The sequence below is a fragment of the Heptranchias perlo genome, chromosome 10 (assembly GCF_035084215.1).
Source record: "Heptranchias perlo isolate sHepPer1 chromosome 10, sHepPer1.hap1, whole genome shotgun sequence".
NCBI lineage: Eukaryota > Metazoa > Chordata > Chondrichthyes > Hexanchiformes > Hexanchidae > Heptranchias > Heptranchias perlo.
In genome coordinates this window covers 80,448,549-80,472,551 of record NC_090334.1, presented here as the reverse complement: position 1 = coordinate 80,472,551, position 24,003 = coordinate 80,448,549, and the positions used below count along the sequence as shown (strand labels likewise).

The 24,003-nt window shown below is 44.5% G+C and overlaps 1 protein-coding gene across 3 annotated transcripts in view; it reads left to right on the top strand.

Moving 5' to 3' along the window:
• Positions 1 to 24,003, top strand: part of dicer1 (dicer 1, ribonuclease type III) — a 133,784-nt gene that overhangs the window by 95,259 nt on the left and 14,522 nt on the right. For all 3 annotated transcript variants that reach the window (XR_010964259.1, XM_067992087.1, XM_067992088.1), the window contains 4 exons: positions 3,680 to 3,855; positions 8,448 to 9,243; positions 20,122 to 20,277; positions 23,053 to 23,959. Coding sequence is in view for 2 of the 3 variants with exons in the window: in XM_067992087.1 (XP_067848188.1) it covers positions 3,680 to 3,855; positions 8,448 to 9,243; positions 20,122 to 20,277; positions 23,053 to 23,959 (2,035 nt within the window). In the remaining variant the exon portion in view is untranslated. The remainder of the gene's footprint in view (positions 1 to 3,679; positions 3,856 to 8,447; positions 9,244 to 20,121; positions 20,278 to 23,052; positions 23,960 to 24,003) is intronic.

Sequence of the window (24,003 nt, the reverse complement as noted above, 5' to 3'; positions counted from 1 at the left end):
GGTGACTCGGTGGTGGGGGGGGGGGGGTGCGTGGCAGTGACCCATGGATCTTATAGAAGTCTATAAAATAATGAGGGGCATAGATAAGGTCGATAGTCAAAATCTTTTCCCAAAGGTAGGGGAGTCTATAACGAGGGGGACATAGATTTAAGGTGAGAGGGGAGAGATACAAAAGGGTCCAGAGGGGCAATTTTTTCACTCAAAGGGTGGTGAGTGTCTGGAATGAGCTGCCAGAGGCAGTAGTAGAGGCGGGTACAATTTTGTCTTTTAAAAAGCATTTGGACAGTTATATGGGTAAGATGGGTATAGAGGGATATGGGCCAAGTGCAGGCAATTGGGACTAGCTTAGTGGTATAAACTGGGCGACATGGACATGTTGGGCCGAAGGGCCTGTTTCCATGTTGTAAACTTCTATGATTCTATGGAAATGCCCAGATCCACACACATGTACGTACACAGGCTGATATGTGTATGGAGAAGTGTGTTCACCCCCACCCAGACAGCACTCCAAAACATCTGCTGATTGGTCAACTGAGTGCCTATACTGATGGCATTGGTCAAAATCTGTGAACTGGACTCTTCTAACATCTAAACGGATGGATGTGGTGTGGAATATACAGATTGAGAGAAGGCCGGAACAACTCGCTTGGGAATCGGATGATGCCCGTCTTCAATGGGAAACCATTCAAACAAAATCCTGAAACCGACAGGATTGTTTGTTCCAAACATGTTACCCAACCTAATATATTATGGAATGCTTTACCGCAGTGAGTAGCTGTGGCAGACACCATTGCATCTTTTAAGGGAAAAGTAGATAAATGATTGAAGCAGAAGATAATACTGGGCTATGGGACGAGAACAGGGTAGTGGGATTAATTTTGGATTGCTCGAGAAAAGAACTGGCACAGGTATGATGGGCTGAGTGGCTTCTTTCTGTTATGTAAACTTCTATTGATACCATGAATATGATGCAAAAACTGATTGAATGCATCTTCCGACAGTATTGTTCAGCCTGTAACACTGTTTTCTACAGTGCAATTCATGTCCTTCAAATTTAGGGACCTACACTGGAATCCTGCTTTTTCTATTTAAGGTCTAACACAATTAAAGGATGTGGAGATGCCGGTGATGGACTGGGGTGGACAAATGTAAGGAGTCGCACAACACCAGGTTATAGTCCAACAGCTTTATTTGAAATCACTCACCTGACGAAGGAGCAAAGCTCCAAAAGCTTGTGATTTCAAATAAAGCTGTTGGACTATAACCTGGTGTTGTACGACTCCTTACAATTAAAGGACTTATTGATCAAAGTTAATTGGGAAATTGATACTGACTGCACTGTAGGTTAACCATTTACCTTTCGAGCTGCTGCCAACTTTACTCAGCAATAGCATTTCTTGATCTTTTTATCAAAGATGGGTTTGGTTGCAATATGGCCACAGCCATGTTAGTCCTCAGAATCTGGGCTTTTGAGAATTGACTTTCAGTCAATGCAAATCCTTTCTAAAAGAAAAGTTGTTTCTTGCTCCAAAATGGTCATTGGAAGCTGGGAGGCGGAAGAATGAGTATAAGTTAAGCGGAAGACAAATACACCACAAGCTTCAGTGAGATGAATGACCAGTTAATCTGCTTTTGGTAGTGGTAGTTGAGGGAGGAATGTTGGCCAGGACACGGGAGATGAGAGGGTTGTCCTACGACGAGAGATCAAGTAGAATGGGCCTATACTCTCTAGAGAATGAGAGGTGATCTCATTGAAACATATCAGGTTCTGAGGGGGCTTGACAGGGTAAATGCTGAGAGGTGTTTCCCCTGGCTGGAGAGTCTAGAACTAGGGGGCATAGTCTCAGGATAAGGGATCAGCCATTTAGGACTTAGGTGAGGAATTTCTTCACTGAGGGTTGTGAATCTTTGGAATTCTTTACCCCAGAGGGCTGTGGATGCTCTGTCATTGAGTATATTCAAGATAGATTTTTGGACTCTAGTGGAATCAAGGGATATAGGGATCGGGCAGGAAAGTGGAGTTGAGGCCAAAGATCAGCCATGATCTTATTGAATGGCGGAGCAGGCTCAAGGGGCCGTAAGGCCTGCTCCTGCTCCTATTTCTTATAACACTGGGAAAACTCTTCGCTCTTCAAATAGTGCTAAGGGATCTTTAACATTGACCTCCAACAATGCAGCACTGCCTCAGTACTATATTACAGTCTAATTATATTATGTTCTAATAACCTCCTGCATTTTTTTTTAAAAGTTCTCAATCTCTCCCTTTATTGATGGTGATGACCTTAAATTTATGCCCTCTGATTACCGACTCACCGACTAGTGGAAGTAGATTTTTTTTCCTGAATTACTTGATCAAGACCCTTAATGATTTTGATCACCTCTTAACCTTAACTGTTCTGATGTAGAATCCCAGTCTCTCCTTGTAAATAAAGCCCCTCATCCCTGCTGTCCGTCTTAAGGGTTTACAGATAAAAGGTGGGGGCGGGGGGCATAGTTATGACAAAAAATACCATATCATTCGAGAGATGATTATCCATAGTGATGACGAGAGTTGAAGGAGAAGGAAGCATTGACCTTTCACCTCAAAGTTAGCTGTAAACGTACTAAGTGAAACAAGTTTACAGCTTATGTGAGTCCACAGCTCCAAACTGTCTATCTGTGGCTGTTTTTCTGTATCTGACCTGGACCATTGTTGATCTTGAAGTTGTTTGCTGTTAGCCGTGAATGCAGAAAAAACAGCACAGCCATCCGTCAACTTGAACAGATAATTCAGCACCAAAAGAATGGGAGAACGCCACAAAAACGTTTCCGAAAAGACATTACAAAAGCTTAACCTGAGATTTTGGTCATCCTTAAATAAAAAGCTGCCAAGGAGTATGAAGTTTAGTTCTCCTCGCTCTATCCTGTAGCAGATGATTTGGTACTGTAGTGACATACTTTCATTAGTACAGTGCTTCTGTCTTCTGCTTTCAAACATACTGGTGAGCAGTTGATTTTTGATGCTAAACACATCTGTCTACAGGATGTTTTTGTTCACAAGCATCCCCCATAACCTTCAGCCATTTTCGCAAAAACGTTGTATTTTTTTTCGAGTTGCCGGCACGGTGACCCTCTAGTATGTTTAGCTGGGCTTCTCCAGGGATGTCACTGGCTGAGAATGCTCCATTCGGAGCAGTACAATTGGGGAAAATGGGGGAGGGAGCCCACAACTTCAGACCAGCCCCAGGAAATGAACTCTGCCGGCTGCGAAAGCCAACTACCCGACCTCTCTCGTGAATTCCGGTGATGTCGTGTCTCCAAATCGTCTCTGATCCAAAATCACTGTTCTTGTTTATTATGCTCAAGAGTTTCACATTTTTACAGAAGCATCAGATAATCGAGATTTTTTTTTACCTTAAATAGATAAATACAGTCTATAATGAATATTGGTGTGGTGTAATGATACTTGTGTTTATATAGCATATTATGTTGAAATCTCATTGCTTCACACAGTGACTGTACGTTGGCAAATAGATGATTTTCTAGATTACACACAGATTCTAAATGCTGGCTGTGTTTAGAAGGGCTGAAAGTTTTTTTTCCCCACATTGCTCTTTTGTGATGAATCTGCTGCCATAGTTCTGTTAAAAGATTAAATTTGTTGTTTAGTTAACTCATCATTTTATTTCTCTCTCAAAAGATTCTTGTCCCAGAACTCTGTGCTATTCATCCTATCCCAGCTTCCTTGTGGAGAAAGGCAGTCTGCCTTCCCAGTATTCTTTATCGACTGCACTGTCTGTTAACAGCGGAGGAGCTGAGAGCCCAAACAGCAAAGGAAGCGGGTGTGGGAATCGAAGCTCTCCCTTCAAACTTCAGGTGTGAACATTTATTTGGTTATTACAGTTATCCTTTCCAGTCTGACGCTGACCAGCATTCTGACAAATGTAAGAACGTAGCCTGTGGAATGAAAGAAGGCCATTTGGCCCATTGAATATAACTCCGGTCCTTCCAGCAACTGAGTGGCTTTGGATTTTGCAGTATCTTCCTTTTCCCGCCCACTCCGGGCTTTGAAATTCATTTTGTGCATCTGCTAGGAGAGTGTTCCCTCAAACATTCAGCATTTCTTCTCCTATGTTTTCTCGCTGTATCTAATGCTTTGTGTGGCAGTCCCCTGCCCCCCTCTCAAGCTTCTTGTAGATCCTGTGCTGCATTTTGCCTCCAGTTAAAGCACCTTGCCACCTAATGTTTTTTTTAAAAAGTCAAACCTCAACCTCTTCTAATTTCATCACTTGTTTGTCTGAATATTTAGCAGCCAGTCTCCTGTGGGGCTTCATTTTTTTTAAATTCGTTCATGGGATGTGGGCGTCGCTGGCGAGGCCGGCATTTATTGCCCATCCCTAATTGCCCTTGAGAAGGTGGTGGTGAGCCGCCTTCTTGAACCGCTGCAGTCCGTGTGGTGACGGTTCTCCCACAGTGCTGTTAGGAAGGGAGTTCCAGGATTTTGACCCAGTGACGATGAAGGAACGGCGATATATTTCCAAGTCGGGATGGTGTGTGACTTGGAGGGGAACGTGCAGATGGTGTTGTTCCCATGTGCCTGCTGCTCTTGGCCTTCTAGGTGGTAGAGGTCGCGGGTTTGGGAGGTGCTGTCGAAGAAACCTTGGCGAGTTGCTGCAGTGCATCCTGTGGATGGTACACACTGCAGCCACAGTGCGCCGGTGGTGAAGGGAGTGAATGTTTGTTTAGGGTGGTGGATGAGGTGCCAATCAAGCGGGCTGCTTTATCTTGGATGGTGTCGAGCTTCTTGAGTGTTGTTGGAGCTGCACTCATCCAAGCAAGTGGAGAGTATTCCATCACACTCCTGACTTGTGCCTTGTAGATGGTGGAAAGGCTTTGGGGATTCAGGAGGTGCGTCACTCGCCGCAGAATACCCAGCCTCTTACCTGCTCTCGTAGCCACAGTATTTATATGGCTGGTCCAGTTAAGTTTCTGGTCAATGGTGACCCCCAGGATGTTGATGGTGGGGGATTCGGCGATGGTAATGCCATTGAATGTCATGGGGAGGTGGTTAGACTCTCTCTTGTTGGAGATGGTCATTGCCTGGCACTTGTCTGGCGCGAATGTTACTTGCCACTTGTGAGCCCAAGCCTGGATGTTGTCCAGGTCTTGCATGCGGGCTCGGACTGCTTCATTATTTGAGGGTTTGTGAATGGAACTGAACACTGTGCAATCATCAGTGAACATCCCCATTTCTGACCTTATGATGGAGGGAAGGTCATTGATGAAGCAGCTGAAGATGGTTAGGCCTAGGACACTGCCTTGAGAAACTCCTGCAGCAATGTCCTGAGGCTGAGGAGATTGGCCTCCAACAACCACTACCATCTTCCTTTGCGCTAGGTATGACTGCAGCCACTGGAGAGTTTTCCCCCTGATTCCCATTCCTTAAACATTTATGGGGTGGGGAGTGTGTGTGGGTGAGTGTCTCTGTCCGGGAGATGTGAGTGGTTCAGCTACTGGCTCAGTAACTCCACACTGCTTCCCAGGGTCAGTGCCGTCAGGGGAAAAAAGAGGTGTAACGAGTGTCTGTGCTCATCACTTCCCACAGATTGTTACCAATCCCAAGCGTGCCATCGTGGAAAGCTACCAGGTACAGGCCTGCCTCCTGCTTCCTGGAAGGAAGTAAAATCTAATGGATAAACACTCTAAACTGTTTCTGTGTTGGAGCCTGAGGTGATGTGGGGGAAACTGACAGAAAGGAGAGGAAATGTTTAATTGAGGGTGACTTTGATCGAGGTGTGAATGAAAATAGTGATCCCAATGTAAATTTCTTGTGTTCATCCAGAATAACCACAACCTGCAGTTAATATTCTAATCTTTTTTAAAATTCAAATATGCCGTTTGTTTTTCACTGCTTCCTGTCCTCTTTCTCCACCATCCTCCCCGCCCCCCCCCCCCCCCCCCCCTAATATTCCCTTGTTGGGGAACTTGTGTTCCTGGCCTTTCTGTCAGAAGGAGGCATAGACCAAAGGCCTCTCAAGGAGGGAGAGAATTGGAGGTAGAATGGCACATCTCAGTTGTTGGTTACAGACTGGACTGAGATACGCCTGCCCTCTTGGCCAGGGAATTGAACGTGGTTGGCACGGTTGGGATTTGAAGGAATGATGAGTATTTATTTTAAAACAGCAAGCTCTATTTCAGAGTAAAGTGAAAAATATAACGTGTCTTTTAAATTCCTTTTTAAGCTTTAAATTTACCTATTTAGTTTCTAAGCAATCTGTGATGTGGGACATGCCTAAATGCATATTCAGGATCTGCAGGGAGCTTCATTTAGAAGCTCCTGAAACAACAAGACTTTTTTTAAACTGTGAATCTAACTTACAGCATTTGGAGGTATCAGATCATATCATAGTAAGTATGTTTGGACCTAGCATCAATACAGTTGATATAGGAGTTCAAATCAGGAATGCTGGTAACAGTCCAGGGTAAACACCAGCAACGTAACAGTTTTTACAGTGATTATTGTATTATATAAAATAGCAACTCCCGTGGGAAGGAATTTACAGGGTTCTGATCTAATAGAGGGGGTTCAGACGTCCTAAAACTGGGAAGGCAAATATTAAATGGTTTATAACGTCATCTGAACCCTGAGATTTGATTACAGCCTTGAACTTCGTCCTTGGTGTCTGATTATGTAATGTGCAAGGTATGCTTTTTAAGTTAGAAATGCTAACTTCTTGCTGTTGGGCGAGTTTGTCCCCTTGTGCTGCAACATTTGAGAATGTTTTCATCTTTGTGACCTTTTGTGCAGTATTTTGGGAATAACTTGCAACAAGCTTCAGGGAGGGTCTATCGATGTGTACAGCTTAGCTTGAGGCTGTAACATTATGTCACATAGTCATCAGAACCTGAAGATTGTATTACAACAAAAGCCCAACTATATAAATGTTTGCTCGCTTAAGTGATTGGTTGGACTTGAAGCACCCCCGAAGGCTTCATCAATCGCTGTGACAGTCAGCTAAAGGCCGTAAGTTCGTTGAACTTGTTGGGAAGAGTGCAGATATTACGAAGAGTTCTCCAATCAAGTGATGGGAGGAAGAAATTAAGGGATAAGTTTTCAATGTGTGAGAAGTGTGCTGTATAATCAGTGCTGTCCAAACTGCAGTCCAAGGGCCTGGCAATCTGGCCCTTGCGGTTGAGGCAACTCTGTTCCTGCCCCAAAGCCCAGGCAACTTGGTTCCATTTGCACTTGTATTTCTTCACTGATTTGCCCTGTTTGAAATTTGTGGGCTTAGCGGTTTAGAAAGGGCTTTTCTAAGGGCTGTTGCCTCATTGGATCAATCCTAAATCAGAGGAGCAAGATCTGTTAGTATCAGCAACTTGAGATGTATACAAATTAATGGGGACATGGATCTGAACTTTATATGCGGCCTTCGAGGCTCCATGGCACACACCTCCGTGGCAAATGAAGACAAAGCTTGGGCACCCCTGCGTAACTCATTTTGTAAAGTGGGCAGAGCAGCTTTAGTTCATGAGCTGAGTTAGACTGGCTGGCCCTTACAACTCATTAAAAGCACAATGCATTCCGGAAAAGCACAAAGCTGTGTAGGTTCCTTTGCTTTTTCCTGTACATCCTTCTGGGAATGGGGGATCTTGAAATGATCTCATAAAGCCTGCGAGACTGTATTAAATCGAGATCCCAGGTGAAAACCCGAACAGTTCCGTAAAACACTAAGCTTTACTGCTCTCGCTGTACTGTGTTGAAGTCCCCAATTTAGAAACACTACATTGCTTGGTGGTGCCACCGCTTGCTTGTCATACTAGAAAGTGGCGCACATCCAATTCCATTATCACTATAAGTTGCAGGGTTGAGTGTACTGTGACCAGGAGTCAGGTATTTGCTTATAATTCCTTACTCATTGAGAAACCTGACAAGGATTTTGTTCACGACACCAAGATTGAAAAGAGTAGCAAAGCAAAGGAAGCGGCGGTTAGATGACACCAAGCTTGGATTTTAAAAGCCTGTAGATTGTAGGAGGAAGAGAAGACTGAGGAAGGCAACGGGTTCTGTAGCTCCTGTGATAGAATATGTGTGTGCAGGGGTGGGAGGAAGTGGTGTAATGGTTATTGTACAGCCCTAGCAACCCAAAGGTCATGAGTTCAAATTCTACCATGGCAAGATGTGAAATTCAATTCAATGAATATGGCCATTTATAACTTCTAACACCCCAGCTGGTTTACCAATGTCGTCCCTATACATGACTCCAGTCCCACATTATATGGTTGACTCTTAATGTCGCCTAAAATGGCCTAGAGAGGAAAGTTCAAAGGGATGGCCCTCCTGTATGTGTAAGATTCTGAATTTCCCTTCTGGAGAAGTTGAGCTTATTTCTAATTATCTGGCAAATTTTGATGTTTCTCTTCCCAGATTTTACTGATTTGTTCTAAACTTGTGATCTCTGTTGTGTTAGGTATCCCAACCTAGACTTTGGGTGGAAAAAGTCTATAGACAGCAAAGCTTATATCTTGACAGCCAGCTCCTGTATGGACGAGAATGAGAGTTACTGCAAGCACAGCACAACTGTAGCCCCTGAAGATGCTGCACATCGAGGTGCTATCAACAAAAGCTCCTCTGTAGAGAACCTTCACCAGACGTCTGTGAACAGCAAAACATCCACCAAGATTCTGTCGCCCAAAAAGCTCTTCAGTGCTGACAAAGCCACCAAGAGCACAATGCTAGTAAATGGCGTAGTTTGTACCGAAAACCTAACCAATGGAAATGCTGAACTGCTAAGCAAGGGTTGCATTTGCCATCAGAATCAAATTAACTCCTACAAGCATGATTTACTCGTACAACCAGCTACCTCAGTTCCTGTGCGTAACACACACCACAGTGAGAACCAGCCCAAGCCCCGAGTTGAATGTAATCTACAAAGTAATAACCTAGACGGAATTACTAACAAATCTACCTCAGATTGTTGCTCGAAAGAGGCAGTTTCCTGCAATTCCTCAGAGCCTCTGGCAATTCCGCAATGGATTTTGGATTCGGGCGACTGCCCCCCTGGCGTATATACAACCGAAACCCTCGGCCCTAACCCCGGTCTGATTCTCCAAGCTTTGACCTTGTCAAATGCTAGCGACGGGTTCAATCTGGAGCGCCTGGAGATGCTTGGCGATTCGTTTCTGAAACACGCTATCACAACGTATCTCTTTTGTACGTACCCAGATGCCCATGAAGGGCGGCTGTCTTACATGAGGAGCAAGAAGGTGAGTGTTAAATCTGCAACTTATAAAGAGTGGAGCTGTGGAAAAGCGTATTGTAACTTTTAAATGTTATCTTCTGGGCTTTGCCTTCTCTTTTCTCCCCCTTCCTTGCTAGCAACTGAATATTCAGGATGGGTTAAATATGAATGCAGTGTTTTATACAGGTATTCCTCTGCAATGTGAAGTAAAACTCAATGTCAGCGCACTTCAGATCACTCTGTTTTACTTGCAGCTCTTTTATTTCTTACTCTTAACATTCCCATTGCCAAAAAAAACAATATAATTAGAAATTATTGATTATAGGTAGCCCACAGTCGGAGCTGTTACAAAGCAGTAACACATCAAGGGGTTGAAATATTTTTAATAAACCACTCCAGCTTTTCTGTAGCTTGCTTGTGACATCCTCTCAACTTGTCAGTGTATTACTGCTTTGTAACACAGTGCAGGCTTCTCTTAAAACCTTTAACATATAAAAACTGATCCATCGACACCAGCTGGAAAGTTAGAGGCTTTGAGGATGAGACAGGCATAAGGTGGCCTTTAATTGTTTTTATTTCTCCCAGTTGTTTCCCCTTCTTGAAGGAGCAGACTTGTTGGAGTACAATGGTGGCAGCTGCCCTCTGGTACCCCATCTTAAGTGGACATTCTTTGAGTGAGCCTAGATGGTGAGTTTTGCCAAGCTGTTCCACATATGGGGTATTGCAGGCAAACACAATCATGTCCTCGCAACACGAACACTGTGGAGTTGGAGTCACTGGATATCAATCAGGCACGGGAATCCTTTTTTCTTCTCTCTCTTCTCGGGGACAAAAGTATTTTTTTTAAAACTTAAAATAGAGTTAAGCAGCGACTATGTAATGTGATCAAAAAATCATGAACTATGACCGCCAAGTTCAAATTGCTGCTGTGAGTAGCGCTCTGTCGCCCTACTGGACACAATCCTTAAAACCGTTCCAAAGGGGCTAGATGGTGCAGTGGGCTATCACTGCTCTTTCACCTTCGGGACTGGTAGGAGGAAAGTTTCCTCTGTGTCACCTTTGAATTTCACAAGCAAAATTAAATCGGGCCACTTCAACCCAGTCCCGAATGGGCAAAACCCCCATGGCATAAAACTGCCCATAATTCACTCAGAGAAGCCGAAAGATGACTGGCGTAGATGTAACTAGAAACATTGCAATTGATCAATTAAGGGATGTTCCTCTGAATCTCGTGTTTAGGTATGTTATTGGGACAGAGCAGAGGGAGCTTTAACTTATATTTCACCACTGCAACTAGCCTGTTGTGCTCAATTCTCTAATTTATAGTACTAAAAGTTGCAAAGTTCCATTTCTTACTGTGATCTGTCACCTTGGTAGATACAATCGTCACAACATTTTAAAAGGGTTGTTTTTAAAACCTTCATAGTCTTATGGTGGCAAAAAGGATATACAGGGGGTTGTAGCAGAAATTTTCTTAATGCAAACTTCTTGCGAGTACCTTGGGGATTATCTGTGATCTGAAATTCTTGCATAGATTTGGGAGGAGGGAAAGAAAGAAGAGACCCTGCTGTTGTTGGGAAACTGTGCTCTATCCACCAAGCAGGTTCTAAATGAAGGAAATGCATGTCACCTGTTGGCGTCTGAAAGCAGTGTTAACTGTTAACTTCTACCTGTTCTTCCTCCACCTCTTTTGTTTTGGTCTGGCCTACAATGGAGCTTACGAACTAGTGCTGAGAAAGGGTATCCACCTGAAATAATGACCTATCTTTCTATTCAAGATGCTGAGTGGCCCGCTGAAGATTTCCAACAAATCAGTTTTTGAGATTTCCTTCGTTAACTTTTTCTTTATATCTTTTCTTTTTTCTGAACTTGTACTAAATCATCACCACGCTTGTATTCGGTGTGATTGAGGATGGCAATCTTTTAATATTACAATCCACCTAAACACTTTTAGTTGTAACAATTGCAGGGTGTTGGGAGTCCAGTACATGACCCTTCTTATTCCTGACACTGCTTCTGAGCACTGCTGCAGAATAAGAAGTATTGCCCCTTTATTCCGATATTATCCCAGTGAACAGCGGTCCTCACTTATTAGATGAATCAGCTGCACCACTCTTAAAAGCTTGGGTCCAGAGTTCCCAGCCCTTTCCATGAACAAATATTGAATTCCAACTAATGTGTGTAATTTTTAAGACTTATTTTAAATTAAAGCAGGTTATCAGCCTTTTAAGAAATAAATAGCCCTTTTGAAATGACAGGTGCTGTTTAATTGTCACAAGCGAAGTATCTAGGGGAGTGAAATTAGATGTCAGGTTTCAACACGGCCTGTCATCGTCTTCCTGCAAAAGCCTTTTTACGCTCATAAAAACATTGCCAGGGACAATTAACCCTGTCCGTCTTCTTAAATTGGTAGACCCCAATAAAAAGGGAGATGGAGAGGATAAAAAAGGCCTTTGATACATATTCAGCCACACGACAAGAAAATGTAAGGAAATCAGATTTGGAGAATGCTGGAAAAATCCCATCTGTTCTAAACTGTCAAAAGAAATCAAATGTCATAACAGCAATTATTATTTTATATGCGCAGTGCAATATTTTTAAAAGTCTCGGCACTTGTACTTTTCATTTGAGTTACTGGATGATTACAGAGTCTGCCTGCATCAATCCTGGAGCGTCTTCTAGGTGTCACCATAATGACAGATTGTTAGAAGCGTATTTATACATTATACTGTAATAAACTGGAATAATGTTACGAAGCCCATGTTCTGACAGAATAATTTCAGATTGGAGAGAATATTTCAGTGTTAATTATTTCAGAGTGTGGTGCGTAAAGAATAAAATGGATGATTTAGCAGGAAATGTGTTCTAAATTATATTGTTGTAATTGCAGCTGTTTCCTTAATAAATCAATTTTAAAGAAAATAGAGAGGGGGGCACCTGGAAAACATTACCAGTTTCTGCCTAAATAGCCGCCTCTGGCTTTAAATGTGACGGGTGGGTTACTTGTTAATTGATGCACTGTACAAAATTGATGCAGCCACAATGTTACAAAATGAAATGAAAAGGCAAACTGCTGGAAATCGGGGTCTGAAGAGAAAAGACAGGTTAACGTTTCAGGGTACTGCCGGTTCTGTGGCATTTTCTGATTTTATTGTGATTTCCAACATTTGTAGCTTTTATCATTACAAGCAAAAATTGATAGCAACTCTTAAAATGAGGAATCCATGAGCATAATTTCCAGCTCCTCCCCACACAAAAAAAATTTTCTCGACAAGAAACTCTAAAGTTGGCACTCGGAAACCGAATGTGGTTTGCTTCATGCCAAGGATGTTTATTTTTAAAGCTCTAGGGTTTTTTTCTTTGGGTGCATTTCTAAGTTGAGCACTCCTGTGGTATTTCTGGGCCCCATGAGGTAGTGGTGGATGCTAGGCAGCATGTTTTTTGGGAGCTGGGGGACAAACTGATCACCACTTACCGCTCTCCCTCAGCTGATGAATCTGTACTCTTCCATGTTGAGCACCACTTGGAGAAAGCACTGAGCGTAGCAAGGGCACAGAATGTACTCAGGGTGGGGGACTTCAATGTCCATCACCAAGAGTGGTTCGGTAGCACCACTGCTGGCCGAGTCCTGAAGGACATAGCTGCCAGACTTTTTATTCGTTCATGGGATGTGGGCGTCGCTGGCAAGGCCAGTATTTATTGCCCATCCCTAATTGCCCTTGAGCAGGTGGTGGTGAGCCGCCGCCTTGAACCTCTGCAATCCATGTGGTGAAGGTTCTCCCACAGTGCTGTGACTTTCTGTAACGAGGTTGTACAACTGAGTGGCTTGCTAGGCCATTTCAGAGGGCGATTAAGAGCCAGTCACATAAAGACCAGACCTATAAAGGACATTAGAGAACCAGGTGGGTTTTTACGACAGTCCAGTAGTTTCATGGCCACCATTACTGATACTAGTTTTTTTTAATTCCTGATTTTATTTAATTAATTGAATTTAAATTCCCCAGCTGCCGTGGCGGGTTGAACTCCGGATTATTAGTCCAGGCCTCTGGATTACTAGTACAGTAACATAACCACTGTGCTACCTTACCTGTGCCTGGACCTGCGGCAGGTGGTGAGAGAACCAACACGAGGGAAAAACCTACTTGACCTCATCCTCGCCAATCTACCTGTCGCAAATGCATCTGTCCATGACAGGAGTGACCGTCGCACAGTCCTTGTGGAAACGAAGTCCCATCTTCACAGTGAGGACACCGTCAAACGTGTTGCAGGGCATTACCTAAATGGGGTAGATTCAGAACAGATCTAGCAGCTCAAAACTGGGCATCCATGAGGCGCTGTGGGCCATCAGTAGAAGCAGAATTGTCTTCCACCACAATCTGTGACCTCATGGCCCGGCATCTCCCTCACTCTATCATTACTAACAAGCCAGGTGATCAACCCTGGTTCAATGAGGAGTGTAGAAGAGCATGCCAGGAGCAGCAATAGGCGTACCTAAAAATTAGGAGCCAAGCTGGCAAAGCTACAACACAGAACTAAATGAATGCTAAACAGCGGAAGCAGCATGCTATAAACAGCTAAGCAATCCCACAACCAATGGATCAGATCAAAGCTCTGCAGTCCTGCCACATCCAGTCGTGAATGGTGGTGGACAGTTAAACAGCTAATGGGAGGATGAGGTTCCTTGAACATCCCCATCCTCAATGATGGCAGAGCCCAGCACACGAGTGTAAAAAAACAAGGCTGAAGCGTTTGCAACCATCTTCAGCCAGAAGTGCTGAGTGGATAATCCATTTCGGCCTCCTCCCGAGATCCCCACCATCACAGAAGCCAGTCTTCAGCTAGTTTGATTCACTCCACCTGATATGAAGAAACGGCTGAGTGCACTGGATACAACAAAGGCTATGGGCCCCGACAACGTCCGTGCTGAAGACTTGAGCTCCAGAACTAGCCATGCCTCTAGTCACTACAGCTACAAAACTGGCATGTACCCGACAACGTGGAAAATTGCCCAGGTATGTCCTGTCCACAAAAAGCAGGACAAATCCAATCCAGCCAATCACCGCCCCATCAGTCCACTCTCAATCATCAGCAAAGTGATGGAAGGTGTCGTCAACAGTGCTGTCAAGTGACACTCACCAATAACCTGCTCACTGATGCTCAGTATGGGTTTGGCCAGGACCACTCAGCTCCAGACCTCATTACAGCCTTGGTCCAAACATGGACAAAAGAGCTGAATTCCTGGGGTGACGTGAGAGTGACCGCTGTTGACATTGAGGCAGCATTTGACCGAGTGTGGCATCAAGGAGCCCTAGTAAAATTGAAGTCAATGGGAATCAGGGGGAAAACTCTCCAGTGACTGGAGTCATACCTAGCACAAAGGAAGACGGTAGTGGTTGTTAGGCCAATCATCTCAGCCCCAGGACATCACTGCAGGAGTTTCTCAAGGCAGCATCCGAGGCCCAGACCATCTTCAGCTGCTTAATCAATGACCTTCCCTCCATCATAAGGTCAGAAATGGGGATGTTCGCTGATGATTGCAGTGTTCAGTTCCATTCGCAACCCCTCAGATAATGAAGTAGTCCGTGCCCGCATGCAGCAAGACCTGGACAAGATCCAGGCTTGGTCTGATACGTGGCAAATAACATTCACGCCAGACAAGTGCCAGGCAATGACCATTTCCAACAAGAGAGAGTCTAACCACCTCCCCACGACATTCAATGGCGTTACCATTGCCGAATCCCCCACCATCAACGGCCTAGGGGTCACCATTGACCAGAAACTAAACTGGATGAGCCACGTAATTACTGTGGCTACAAGAGCAGGTCAGAGGCTGGGTATTCTGCGGCGAGTGACTCACCTCCTGACTCCCCAAAACCTTTCCACCATCTAAAAGGCACAAGTCAGGATTGTGATGGAATACTCTTCACTTGTCTGGATGAGTGCAGCTCCAACAACATTCAAGAAGCTCGACATCATCCAGGACAAAGCAGCCCACTTAATTGGCATGCCATCCACCACCCAAAACATTCACTCCCTCCACCACCGGCGCACCGTGGCTGCAGTGTGTACCATCTACAAGATACACTGCAGCAACTCACCAAGGCTTCTTCGACAGCGCCTCCCAAACCCGCAACCTCTACCACCTAGAAGGAAAAGGGCAGCAGGCACATGGGAACAACACCACCTGCACGTTCCCCTCCACATCACACACCATCCTGACTTGGAAATATATCGCTGTTCCTTCAGCGTAGTTAGGTAGGGAGTGTCAAAATCCTGACGCTCCCTACCTAACAGCACTGTGGGAGAACCTTCACCACATGCACTGCAGCGGTTCAAGAAGGCAGCTCACCACCACCTTCTCAAGGGCAATTAGGGCTGGGCAATAAATGCCAGCCTTGCCAGTGACTCCCACATCCCGTGAATGAATAAACTAAAAAGCAAGTTTAACTGATGTATGCTAATTTTCCAAGTGTGTGACTGATTAGGCGCTTCATCCAGTGACCGCACACTTCATCCATTTAAACCCCAAGCTCTAGAATTCCACCCCCTCTCCTCTCCTTTAAGACCCTCTTTAAAACTACCTCTTTCAATCTTTTGGTCACCCCTCCTAATATCTCCTTTGGGTCTATGCTGAATGATTATGTTTCTGTGAAGTGCTTTGGGACATTTTTCTACATTAAGCGCTGGAATTCCCTCCCTAAAGCACTCCACCTCTCTACCGTTCCTCTAAGACGCTCCTTAAAAACCTATCTCTTTGACCAATCTGTCCTAATATCTCCTTATGTGGCTCGGTATCAAATCTTATTTGAAAATCGCTCCTGTGAAGCGCCTTGAGACATTTTACTCCGTTAAAGGCGCTATATAAATGCAAGTTATTTTTGTACATTGAAGGCACAATATAAATGCAAGTCGTTAATGGGAATTAGGTGTGCTGCCTACAATTCTCCATCCAATATTATCCTCTTAGAGAACTGAGGTGGCAAAGACTTTGCACCCTTTTAAAATGGTGTGTGCCCGCTTTATCAATCCTAAAGACATAAGTTTACAAACTTATTTCAGATACTGTGCATTCTACTTTCTCATTTCAGCACTCTTTGAATCCCTCTGATGAGCCCTTGTGAAATTGCTGCTTTACCATTTGATATGTTTTTTTTAAATCAAGTCACCAAAATGGCTGTTTTAAAAACCCAAAGGGTTTATTATTGGGTGGACACTGGATTTAGTTTATTTTTTTATTATTCGTTGGGTGGGCGTCGCTGGCAAGGCCAGCATTTATTTATAATTAAATCCCTAATTTATAATGGGATATCCTCTTCTAGTTTAAATATGTTTGAATATTCATTGCTTCATCTTATTCTCCATCTCCCCCCTTAATTTTCTTATTCCCCCTTGCTGAAACTTATACTTTTCAAAGGGTCCGTTTATCCTGCACACTTTCTTTCACTGTCACATTTTTTCGTTGCTGCACACCAGTTTCTGACCTGACTGCGGAACACGCTGCTGTGAGTCACTCAGGGTCCATCTCACCACCGCTTAGGCTTGACATTGTGTAAATTCTAATCATGCAGAGAATTTTTTGCAATATCCTGAGTGCCCCAGAATGCGTGTTCCAAACATGTAAATTATGCTGCCTGGAAGCAGAGCTCTGTACGTGTGTAAGCGTATGCAGTGTTCTACCCTGGCATCCGGAGTACAGTTCACAGACACTGGCCGCCCACACAATACCACGGTCGCACAGTGCAGCCACAGTCTTCGACTCTGTGCCGTGCACCATCTTTGGCTGAAGAGGTCACGTCCCCAGGTCATCGCTAGTATAATTCTAAAATCGGATGCTCAGAGGCCAGCAAGCATAGCCAGGGGTAGCCTTTCCTCCGAATTTTTTTTCCTTCCCTTCCTCTGAGAAAGCACAGGGCCTTCCACCAGGTGCCTCCCAATGACAACTGAAATAAAGAAACTCTGGCCCAAGTTTATTGAGGAATTGAGTTGATTACAAGGATTCTGTTCCTTTTGGGATTTTAAAATCAGGCCTGGTGTACATCTGTCCAGTGACTGATCTCTTTGTGCAGTTTTCAGTTTGTCACTTGAACTGTAGAAAAACACTGAACCAGCACAATCTGATTATAAGTTTCTGTTCTCCTTCTTTCACCGGTACAATTCCCGACAGGCTGGTGCGCACCTGGCATTTTGCTTTGCTGGTTGTCTACTGCGAGTTTTGGCTCAACGATCTCTCTTTTTCATAACAAAACTCCTCCAGCCCCTTTCTCTATTTTCATGCTAACTTCTTCCACTTCCATATCCAAACGAAATGTGAGAAGCTTATGGATTTCTTTATTTCAAATATTGAGACCATCCACCTAGTTGCCTTCTTTCTCCAACCCCTCTTAACCCCTTAGTGCTTTGCAGCTTTTCCCTTCTATCTCTTGCCTACATACTACCCCTTGGTGACATCATTCATGGGCATAGAGTCAGCTTTCACATACATGATGACAACACCCACTTCAACCACCTCCATCTGCTTGGCTGACATCAAATCCTGGATGAGCAAAAACTTCTTCAAATCAACATCAGCAAGACAGAAGCTATCTTTTTTTGTCTCCTGCCAAAGACTCCAAGCCTGTCCCCTCACTATCCTCGGCTGCCCTCTCACAGTGATGCTGATAGTGTGCGCTCCCACTACTTTTTTGACCCTCAGTGAGAAAAGCTTCAAACCAATTTCCTAGCCCCCAATAAGACCATCTATTTCGACCTCTGCAATTTCACCCATCTCTGCCCCATTTAAGAACGACTACCACAGAAATATTCATCCATGTCTTTGCCTTCATCAGACTTGACTGCCGTAACATTCCCCATTCTTAAAATTCTACCCTTCACGAATTGCTACTCTTCTAAATCTCCATTGCCTGAATCCCTATCCCCTATTGCCCCTTTCATTGGGTCCCCATTCCCAGACTCATTGATTTCAAAATCCTAGTGTTAATCTATAAGTCTTTATGTCCTTGCCTCTCCCTACCTCTTCAGCCTCATTCAGCTCTCTGTTCTACTGCAGGCTCTTTGCTCTTTCACATTTATCCTCCTTCATATCCGCGCCCCCCCCCCCCCCCAAAAAACTCCAACTTCGCCATCTCAGCCCCACTTTTTGGCGTGTTCTTCCTACCTCCCCCTTTCAAAAGCTCCTTTAAAATCTACCTTTTGATCTTGCCTTTAATCACCACCCCTTACCCTTATCCCACCATTGCTTTAGGTCAGGTTACATTTCTGCCTCTGTCAAGCATTTTACAACATTGAATGTGCTATAAATGTAGTGCTTTTGTTTTATTCTTCCAAACTTGACTTGTGTCTGGAGAGAGGAAGAAATACCAGTGATTACAGGTTGAGATGATGAATTATTGTTACGTTAGCTAGTGACAACACAAAGTGTCGAATTACCTTGTTCCAAGTTTACCTTTTTGCTTGGCTACGGGCCTAGTCTTTGGAGCCAGTAAATGTATGTTCCAAAGACTTGAGGGTCAAAAAAGTAGTGGGAGCGCACACTATCAGCATCACTGTGAGAGGACAGCCGAGGATAGTGAGGGGACAGGCTTGGAGTCTTTGGCAGGAGACAAAAAAAGATAGCTTCTGTCTTGCTGATGTTGATTTGAAGACGTTTTTCCTCATCCAGGATTTGATGTCAGCCAAGCACTCTTCCTCTAGTCTGTTTCCGTCTCCGAGTGATAGTCCTAAAGCTCCTTATGTGGCTCGGTGTCAAATTTTGTCTAATAATGCTCCTGTGAAGTGCTTTGGGACGTTTTACTATGTTAAAGGTGCTATATAAATGCAAGTTATTGTTGCAGCAGCAATGTAGGATGAGCCTCCCTGTGAGGGAACGTGTCTGGCTTTAAACTGTGATGTGGGCTCATGCTGCAGAAAAGCTAAATATAACCATCCCGAGTGTTTTGGGGAGACCAGCCTTTCACGCATTATTTAGATTGCTTATCATATATAATGGTTACAAAACATGGAGAGACTCTGATTCATCTATAGAATGATGGGCCTTATCAAGGCACTCCGCTGGATAAATATGCAGTTCCAACAAGGATTCCAGGGAAGCAAATAAAGCTGAACTTTCTTCCAAAGTCATGATACCCTTTCTTTTTGAAATCAGTGTCTGACCTTGGGGGAGAGAAAAAAGGTTAATCATACTGGTCACTTCACAGAATGGCTTTTAGTCCATGTTTTGGGTCCATCACTTCATGCAAATGGTCAGTTGATGCCTGTTGACATTCAAATGGAAGGAGTGAAATTGCAGTGAAATCTAGTTATAGTGAGCAGTAGGATAGGTGCCCAAATGGTCACGTGGACGATGACTAGATCAGAAGACTGGTCACCTCCTGATACAGTTTGAGTGCTGGCGAGCTGTGTCCCTGAACTGTGAGCAGCACTCACTGGCACTTTATACAACTGACCTGTAAACTGTTAAAGCCCTAACATGCTGCTCAACTTCTCCCACCACTCTGCTGCTTGGCTGTTTAAAAAGAACTTTAATACTTCAAAATATCTTTGTTGTGATCCTTGGCTGTTACTGTGTTCCATTTGCCTAAGACTGGCACAATGAAACGATATCAGAAGGTGGAAAGCAGTACAAAACTGTACTCCTAAGTTTTACTGTAATGAGTTGCAGCGGATTGCTGGAAAATTACTTTGGAGTTGATTTTTGAGTCATGGAGGCAATTTAACAGACTTAATGTGAAACTAGTTGTATAATAATGGCCCTATGCCTTCAAAACAAGCAGTTGGAAGAAATCAGTTCCCACCATTGTGGGAAGATTATGAGTATTTCAGTTTTTACGGGAGATATTTTCTTGGTGATTTTTGCTCTGGACACTGGCTACCATTTGTGACCTATGCATTTGTTTCATTTATTCAGGTCAGCAACTGTAATCTCTATCGCCTTGGAAAGAAGAAAGGGCTCCCCAGTCGAATGGTGGTCTCGATATTTGACCCACCAGTGAATTGGCTCCCTCCTGGCTACGTGGTAAATCAGGATAAGTGCATTGCGGACAAGAGCGAGCTGAAAGACGTGGTAGGTGTAAACTAATTTGGTGGTGGTGGGGGGGGGGTGGTCGCGGGGTAAAGCTCCTCTACAAATGAAAGGGAACTCTGAGTTAGGAGGCCTTTCAGTTCCTTTTAATATGAAGTAACATTTTCCACATCAACTTTTTAAAACCTGGTTGAAATTGCTGCACCAATGTCTGAATTCACAATGGGCAATACACATTTTATTACTTAGCAACATGTTGGCACTGTCTGCATCCACAAGTTCAAGAGCTTTCTGTTGACAAGTGTTGGTAGCTGTGGCGATGGTTGTCTTTAAACTCCTGAGGTGCGGGAGGTGTTAGAATTCCAACATGCTGTGTCAAGGGGTGGCAGAAGGTTGTACATGCGATTTGCCTGCAATACCAATTACCATCTTGAGCAAGCATAGCATCACCTAACCACTACTCCTTTGTTTCTCTCATTATCTTCCCTTTCTCTCTACTGTTCTGCACTATGGGCCTTTCCCTAGATTTCTAGGTTTAAACACATCCGAACTGAGCTCAACTTTCCATATAGGGAGGTGGGGGGATGTCAGAGAAGCTGTCACAGACATCTAGCCACCCACCTGTAGAGCACTGTTGGCAAAGGAAGATCTTCAGCCCTTCCTGCTGAACCAGGGAAGGTAGAAGCAGTGAGGAGAAGGAATAAACAATAACCTAACTTAGAGAGCATTTTTTTAAATCCTTAGCTAAAGTAGTAATATCAAACACAATACCTTTTATATAAATGTCTGCTTTGAGCTAGTAATGCATGCCCCTCCCTGGCTTCTCACAGGCTTTACACATCTGTGTCCTGTTCCACCCAAAGCTAAGCTTCAAATCTTATACTCTATCCACAACAACTTGCATTTATAAAACATCCCACGTGCTTGAAATCTACATTGTTGATGTCTACTTTTGTACAGTCACCAGCCCCTGCCGCTCATCTCCAATGCAGTAAAATTACTTATCCGTGACTTTGTCACCGCTGGATGTGATTTCCCCAGTGTTCTCTTTGCTGGCCTCCTAACTCCCACACCTACAAGTCCAACTCATCTAGAACTCCACCACTCGTATGCTGCCTCACACAAATTCCCACTCACCTAATCTCACAGACTACCTAATGCAATGAATTTGAAATCCTTGTCGACAAATCCTTCCCAACCGTATCCCAACTTATCACTGCAACTTCCTCCAGCCTTGCATTCCTCTCATGCTCTGATCCTCACTTTTTGTGCATTTCCATTCTTCTCTCCCCCTCTTCCTTCCCTCCACCATTGGTGACAGAACCTTCAGAAACCTCAGCCATGCCCTCTGGAACTCTCTCTTTATACCCTTTCTCTTTTACACCTCTTTCTCACTCCACCTTCAAAAGCCTGAAAACCTATCTCTTCAACCAAGCTTTCGGTCACCTCCTAACTCCTACTATGATTTGCCGCCCATTCTTCCCTTCCCCTCTGAAGCGCCTAGGGACTTTTTTTTTCGATGTTAAATGCGCCATGGAAATGCAAGTTGTTGAGTATGTACTCTTCAAACTTGAGGTTTTTTTTATTTATTCGTTCATGGGATGTGGGCGTCGCTGGTGAGGCCGGCATTTATTGCTCATCCCTAATTGCCCTTGAGAAGGTGGTGGTGAGCCGCCTTCTTGAACCGCTGCAGTCCGTGTGGTGACGGTTCTCCCACAGTGCTGCTAGGAAGGGAGTTCCAGAATTTTGACCCAGCGACGATGAAGGAACGGCGATATATTTCCAAGTCGGGATGGTGTGTGACTTGGAGGGGAATGTGCAGGTGGTGTTGTTCCCATGTGCCTGCTGCTCTTGTCCTTCTAGGTGGTAGAGGTCGCGGGTTTGGGAGGTGCTGTCGAGGAAGCCTTGGCGAGTTGCTGCAGTGCATCCTGTGGATGGTACACAATGCAGCCACAGTGCGCCGGTGGTGAAGGGAGTGAATGTTTAGTGTGGTGGATGGGGTGCCAATCAAGCGGGCTGCTTTGTCCTGGATGATGTCGAGCTTCTTGAGTGTTGTTGGAGCTGCACTCATCCAAGCAAGTGGAGAGTATTCCATCACACTCCTGACTTTTGTGCCTTGTAGATGATGGGAAGGCTTTGGGGAGTCAGGAGGTGAGTCACTCGCCGCAGAATACCCAGCCTCTGACCTGCTCTTGTAGCCACAGTATTTATATGGCTGGTCCAGTTAAGTTTCTGGTCAATGGTGACCCCCAGGATGTTGATGGTGGGGGATTCGGCGATGGTAATGCCGTTGAATGTCAAGGGGAGGTGGTCATTGCCTGGCACTTGTCTGGCGCGAATGTTACTTGCCACTTATGAGCCCAAGCCTGGATGTGTGTGCCTCCCAAATCATGGAGTGTGCAGGATAATCTATTATATACCAAATAAAAGACATTATTTATATCTGTGGAGCAACTCGGTGCCGCAGTACCACTGTGGGCACCAGACTTACTTAACTTACTTGTATCAATCTGCTGTAGCAAAAACAGTACTTGAGCCAATATGCTCTTAATCTCTCCCCTGAAATTGTTCCCAGCACCTGATGCAGACCTGTACCCATCTTTGCTTTACCCTGGTCCTGTACAGCTCAAAATGTTCTTTCCAGATACAACATATTTTTGGAATACAAAACCTATAATTGTACTGCTAAGTGTTGCTTATGCTTTGGATACACGCTGAAAATTTCTTACACAAACTGTTGCTCTTTACAACGCTGAATAGGGACTTCGCTCTCAGGGAGGGCATTGCACAGCATTTAACTATAGTATTTTCTTTTAGACAGAAGCAGAACAAGTGGCTAATGGTGATACTTATGAGGAGGACGATGATGATGATGAGGAAGAGGAGGATGACGACCCCGATTTCCGTGAAGATCTGATGTGGAGAGCGCAAAAGGAGGAAGCAGAATATGAAGACGACTTTTCAGAGTATGATCAGGAGCACATCAAATTCATCGACAATATGCTTATGGGGTCTGGGGCCTTCGGGAAGAAGATCTCTCTGCCCACTTTCCCACCCAATGATACAAGCTATGAGTGGAAGCCTCCCAAAAAATCCACATCAGGAAATGGTCATTTATCCTCCGATGGCGATGAGTTTGACTACAGCTCATGGGATGCCATGTGCTACCTAGACCCTAGTAAGGCCACCGATGAGGACGATTTTGTTGTGGGATTCTGGAACCCATCTGAAGAGAACGGCGGTGTGGATACAGGCAAGCAGTCCATCTCTTATGACTTACACACCGAGCAGTGCATAGCGGACAAGAGCATCGCTGATTGCGTGGAGGCTTTGTTAGGCTGCTATCTAACCAGCTGTGGTGAAAGAGCTGCCCAGCTTTTCCTCTGCTCGTTGGGTTTGAAAGTTCTCCCAGCGGAAGAAAAGCTGGATGGAGAGAAAAAAGGAGCGCACGAGGAGCAGAGCCCCTTTGATCCAAACGGAGAGGCAGGCACTGAAACGCCCTCTTCACCCAGTTTGAAACCCCCTTCTTGCAAAGACCTAGAATATGGACACCTACAGATTCCTCCGAGGTGCATGTTCGATCACCCAGATGCTGACAGGACACTGGGACACCTAATATCGGGCTATGAAAACTTTGAGAAGAAAATAAACTATAGGTTCAAGAACAAGGCCTACCTTTTACAGGCATTTACCCATGCCTCCTACCACTACAATACAATCACAGGTAAAGTCCTGTCAATTACTGCAGTCATCTTGTCGTGAGTCATG